At 36.9% G+C, this 6,000-nt stretch overlaps 1 protein-coding gene across 3 annotated transcripts in view; it reads left to right on the top strand.

The window, feature by feature from the left end:
* Positions 1 to 5,568, top strand: part of RNF38 (ring finger protein 38) — a 422,379-nt gene extending 416,811 nt beyond the window's left edge. For all 3 annotated transcript variants that reach the window (XM_073591770.1, XM_073591778.1, XM_073591786.1), the window contains 2 exons: positions 3,343 to 3,442; positions 4,641 to 5,568. In XM_073591770.1, the coding sequence (XP_073447871.1) occupies positions 3,343 to 3,442; positions 4,641 to 4,703 (163 nt within the window). In that variant the 3' untranslated portion in view covers positions 4,704 to 5,568. The remainder of the gene's footprint in view (positions 1 to 3,342; positions 3,443 to 4,640) is intronic.
* Positions 5,569 to 6,000: the final 432 nt, after the last annotated feature.

Here is a 6,000-nt window from a genome sequence, read left to right on the forward strand (position 1 = left end):
AAACGTTTTCTATTAAAAATACAGCAATGTTGCCTTAAAATGTATAACACACCGCCTATTATACCAATAACATTGGGCTATCTTTTCATCAAAAGAACCATGGAGCTGGGTCCATTGGTATTACATCAGATGTAGCAATGACGAAAAGGAGGTGTCTCGTAACTCAGCTCAGCTCTACATGTTGCACGTAAGAACGCTTCTTCAGGAGCTTGGGCATGGATTCTACATGGATAGAGAATGAACAATGAAATTTCAGACAATATCTAAAAACCAAATATTTATATATTTGTATAATAAAGTACAACATGCTAGCTGTCCCTCACCCCAATATAACAGACCAAAGAACGCAGCCCAGGTGTGGAGAGAGCATACCACAGCTATGGGGTCACGTATAACAGTATACTAGTACCTAAATGGACAAATATGTAAACAGCAAATGTTAACCCACAAGGGAGGTTGCACTTCATAAACAGGTGTATGACCACCTATATGTGTGCAATTGATACTCTTGTCAATAAAGAGGAAAGAAGACTTGCATCTTTTCACTCATAGTAGTATACAAGAGGGCAGATATCTAGGATACAGTGGAGAATACTGGGGTGTATTGCCAGAAATTGTACTGATCTGCTCATAAGAGATGAATACTTATTAAAGAGTACAAGGGGTATTTTAGTAGTGTCAGAAGGAGGGACATATCGATAAGTATAAGCAAGTTGCATCCTATAAACAGTGAAGATTGCGCAGCAAACCCAGCTCTATAATTTGTTAGTATAAAAACCAACATAAGATACAAATGGGTAGATTCGGCTTGGGTGCTGTTTGGTGACTGGGATTGAAAGATTTTACGGTTTACATATTTGTTCATTTACGTAATAGTATACTAATGTTATGTGTCCCCAGCTGTAGTGGTATGCTCTCTCCACAACTAGGCTGCATTCTTTGGTCTGTTATACTTTGGGTGAGGGACAGCTAGCATGTTGTACTTTATTATACAATTATATTAATGTCTGTGAATTTCATTGTTCGTTCTCTATCCCTGAAGAATACATGCCTAAGCTCCTGAATATGCGTTCTTGCATGCAACATGTAGAGCTAAGTTATGGCACACGATACATCTGATGTAACAATACCAATGGACCCAGCTCCATGGTTCTATTGATGAATAGATAGCCCAATTGGTATAATAGGTGGTGTGTTATACGTTTTTAAGGCAACATTGCTGTATTTTGAATAGAAAACTATTTTTAGCATTGTCTATTTTGTATAATTTGTAATACTTTTTATTTATTTTTTGAATGCTATTGTGGTGCCTATAAAGTCCATTATCCTTTCCACGTTTGGTCTTGGAAGTTTGTAGTCATTTAAAATTTTACTGATGACTGGTTGAAAGCTCCACAGATGTTCTGTCTGCAGGGTAAGCTGCCGCCGCCTCCTCCTTGATCAGATTTGGCAATGCTGCTGCAGCTGGAGCTAGAGGAAAAATTAAATTGGCAGTTGACAGGTCTGCAGAAGCCAGGTGGTGACTAAACAGCACACCTCCCACAATAGTACTAGGAAGAAGACAGGGGAGGAAGTTTGAGGTTATTCTCCCAAGATGCACCTAGAAGGCTCAACACCAAAAACTGCTGGGGATATAATTCTTTTATATGTATCTTCAAAGATATCTATTTTAATCATGGCTGTGTTCTAGGGCCACCCATGGAACCATGCTATGCTTTGCTTTTATGCCCCGTACACACGAGCAGAATTTCCGTTGGAAAAATCTCGGATGTTTTTTCCGAAAGAATTTCGCTTAAGCTTGGCTTGCATACACACGGTCACAAGTTCAGTAAACTTTTGATATAAATTATGTTGGTGCGCTTATCAAACTATCCCCATCTGTTGGAGTGGTGCTTATATATAAAATCCTAAACCATAAAAATACCCTGATATAATCAGTAAAGTGAATAAGTGCAAATAAATATATCAATCAATAAAGTGAATAAATGCAAATCAATGCATCAAACATATAAGGGAACACACATCCCTAGATATATGTAGATAAAAAAAAATAAATAGTGTCTGTGTTAATCCAGCTGAGGTCTAAATGTCCAATCAATTGCCTTTGATGAACTTGCTTGTATTTCAATTATTACAGATCACAGTTGCATGATGAATTACATTTGCAAGGTGATGATTCACATACAGATAAAAGAAAAACCATCATTGCGCAGTGTTTTTAAATGCTACAAAACTGGGCAATCAATGTAATCCACTCTGACCATTATAACAAAAGCGATTCAGCTACTGCAAATGTGTGCGTGGATTACATTGCCCAGTTTTGTAGCATTTAAAAACACTGCGCAATGATGGTTTTTCTTTTATCTGTATGTGAATCATCACCTTGCAAATGTAATTCATCATGCAACTATGATCTGTAATAATTGAAATACAAGCAAGTTCATCAAAGGCAATTGATTGGACATTTAGACCTCAGCTGGATTAACACAGACACTATTTAATCTACATATTTCTAGGGATGTGTGTTCCCTTATATGTTTTTGATGCATTTATTCGCTTGATTGATATATTTGCACTTATTCACTTTACTGATTGTGATATCAGGATATATGTTTTTTGATACATTTATTTACTTTATTGATATATTTATTTGCACGTATTCACTTTACTGATTATGATATCAGGGTATTTTTATGGTTTAGGATTTTATATATAAGCACCACTCCAACAGATGGGGATAGTTTGATAAGCGCACCAACATAATTTATATTGATTTGTAGCAACGGTGTCACAGCACTAATTGGTTGGTTGCAGCTTACACATTTCTTTCTGGTGTTTTTGTTATTTTATAGAGAATCCACATCAGCGCTTTAGTTTTCTTTTATCAGTGAACTTTCGACCGTCAAGAACGCGGTGACGTACAACAATATGACGAGCCGAGAAAATGAAGTTAAATGCTTCCGAGCATGCGCCGAATTGTTTCCGAGCATGCGTGTTTTTTTGCACGTTGGAAATGCGTACAGACGAACGGAATTTTCGTCAAGAACTTTTTCTGTTGGAAAAATGGAGAACCAGCTCTCAATCTTTTGCTGGCTGGAATTCAGAAAGAAAAAGTTGGATGGAGCATACACACGGTCGGAATATCCGACCAAAAACTCCCATCACGCTTTTTCTGACGGAAATTCCGCTTGTGTGTACAGGGCATAAGGGTGTTTTTACCAAGTACAGCTTAAGTATGGCTTTGACTTTTTTTCCTTTTTTGTTCTTTAGTGTGTATCCTAAACCTGTTGAAATTTCAACCTAAAGTAGAACTTTTTTTTTTTTTTTTTTTTTCTTTCCTAGATGTGTAGTGTGCATGTGTGATTTTGAGTCAAGACAGCTTCTAAGAGTCTTACCATGTAATCATGAATTTCACGCCAAGTGCGTCGACAAGTGGCTAAAAGTGAGCATTTTTTTTTTTCTTTCTTCACAAATATGTATATCAAACGCTTTCAGTTCTGTACTTCTGAAACTAAATGTGTCCATGGTTGGCCAATTATGTTCAAGGTTTACTTATGAAAGTTTACCTGCTTCATTATTCAGTTGAATTACTGACCTTAAGTGTTTCTAGAAAATGTATTTTCTTGTATTCAGTAATCCTAGTATATCTTTAGCTCTGATAACTTACACATATTTATCCCTATTGCTCTTATAAGTAATCAAGTTATTTTACTAGAACTGTAAGAGTCAATGCACACTGGACTTTAAAAATCACTGCTTCTACAGGAGTTTTATGGTTTGCCTGTAGAAGCAGCTCAATGTCCTCATCTGTGTCCATGCACATTAGGACATTTAGAGGCTTATTTTAAGCTCAGCATTTCAGGGTAGAAAAATGCTACACTCCTAAACACCTGTACAAAAACGCTCTATATGGGCGTATTGTTTGTTTGTTTGTTTTTTTTTTTTTTTTTTTTTTTCCTGCCAAGGGTACGTGTGTGTGTGTGTGTGTGTGTGTGTGTGTGTGTGTGTGTGTGTGTGTGTTTTTTGTTTGTTTTTTTTTTTTTTTTACCAGTGTGCACAGACTCTAATGGTTTATGGTCAGTTTAATTTTGTATTCTTGTAAATGTTCTGCAGATTTTAGAAACTGATCTTTTATAGATCCATTTTTCCCATTTGTAAAAAATCTTTATTTTGCAAATGGTTATTTATTATAAAGGGGTTTCATCAAATTTTTATTCCCAGAACATGCTGGCATTTTATTATTAAAGTTAATGTCTGCTTACTTGACCGCCTTTTAACAATACTTGCGTGTCCGTATCTGATAGGCAGAAAGAGGATGTGTCAACTCATTCAGTTGTGTACATGTAGCTATCCAGTTGGCTGCAGCACTGATCAGTGTCTTTTGATGTTTTTCTATCTGAGAATTCTAGGATCAGAGATGTCTAGAAGAACAGAAAACATTACACTTGCTTCACCCCGATCTAAAATTCTATACCCTGGTGGTAAAATTGTACTTGTAGTAATTTAACCGTAACGGGTACAGGACTTGTATTGGATAGTTGAAAGCTAGTTATCAGTCCACTTTAGAGAATTCGTTTTTTGAACTGCACATTAGTTTGCTTCTCTTCCTAAAGGCTTTTTGTCTTGCTTTTGTCCTCTAGGCAAATCGTACCTGCCCGATATGTCGAGCTGATGCTTCAGAAGTACATCGTGATTCAGAATGACCAATGTCAGAGCACATTTCCAGCTCGGGTGTTCCTAGTCACAGAAAAAAAACTATCCATTGAACTTAACCCGTGTGGCTTCCAGCCTATTCTTTACACAAAAGGGTCAATGGACCTCTTTTTGCACTGTGTGATTTAATCAATTATAAAGCTTCTAATTAGTCTTCACAATTATGGGATTGTTATACTAACCGTGTGATTGGGACTCCAAAGATTATTATTTTTTATATTCTGTAGCTTATTTTGTGTGTGCACTAACATTCCCTGGTTTTCGTGTGATCATTCCGAGTTTTTTTTTTTTTTTTTGCTGCAAGATTACCGTGGATGTGATCTTTTAGCATGTGCTTTTATATTTAAACGAAGATAAAAAAAAAAAAAAGAAAAGAAAAGAAAAACAAGATACAGTGGTAGCTCCAAACCGTTTAGCAATCTACCTTGTTATAGAGCCTTCAGATACTGTGAGCAGGTGAGTGGAATGTGTGTGTGCGTGTATGTTGGTGACAATGCTTTGCGTGGTTACTTGTGTCGAGCACAAGAGCGTGAATGTGTGGCTGAGAACCTATATACCAGCATGTACTAAGAATGAATGCGTGTAGTATTTCTATGCGGCAATGTATAATCTTGTGTTATTTAAACAGTACTAGTACTGTACACTGGTTTCTTTTCTTGTGTTTGCAGTTGCACACTGAATGCTAAGGGTGTAGCAATCTATAGGCATTTCATTACCCTTCCTCCTATATTTTGTTATCCATATAATAGTTACCACTGACTTTCCTATGTTGTGCTTATCTGTGCCACTGCTGGGGAAGGGGAAAAAGTGCATTTGTAGAGAGACAAGTAAATTAACATCACAGTTGCTTAAAAATTTGTTTCTGTTCAAATGATTTCCATATTCCTCTTGTGCATGCAAAGTGTGTTTTATGAGCTTCTGTCAGAGAGAGCAAAGAGCTTCTAGACTACATAGTAACTACATGAGTTTGTCCAAACTGGTCCTTTAATGATTTCCAGGGCTCTTTACCAGTTCTCCTTATGGGATAACAGGTGAAGCCATTAGACTCCTTTACTGGTCACTGACTGATACAACTGTTATATATCTAGAGGTCTGGAAATAAGGACCTCACTGTGGTCCAGGATCACTCCATATTTTCAAAGGGAACTTTTAGTACATGCCACAATGTTTTTTGTATACAAGTACAGCATGTCTTCTTCCTTGCTAAGTGGTATCAGCCTATCCTGGTAATGGATGAGGATTACCATCCCACGTTGCACAACATGGAGGAGAGCAAACAGACATGAC

Source organism: Aquarana catesbeiana, linkage group LG01, assembly GCF_042186555.1.
Source record: "Aquarana catesbeiana isolate 2022-GZ linkage group LG01, ASM4218655v1, whole genome shotgun sequence".
Classification (NCBI taxonomy): Eukaryota; Metazoa; Chordata; class Amphibia; order Anura; family Ranidae; genus Aquarana; species Aquarana catesbeiana.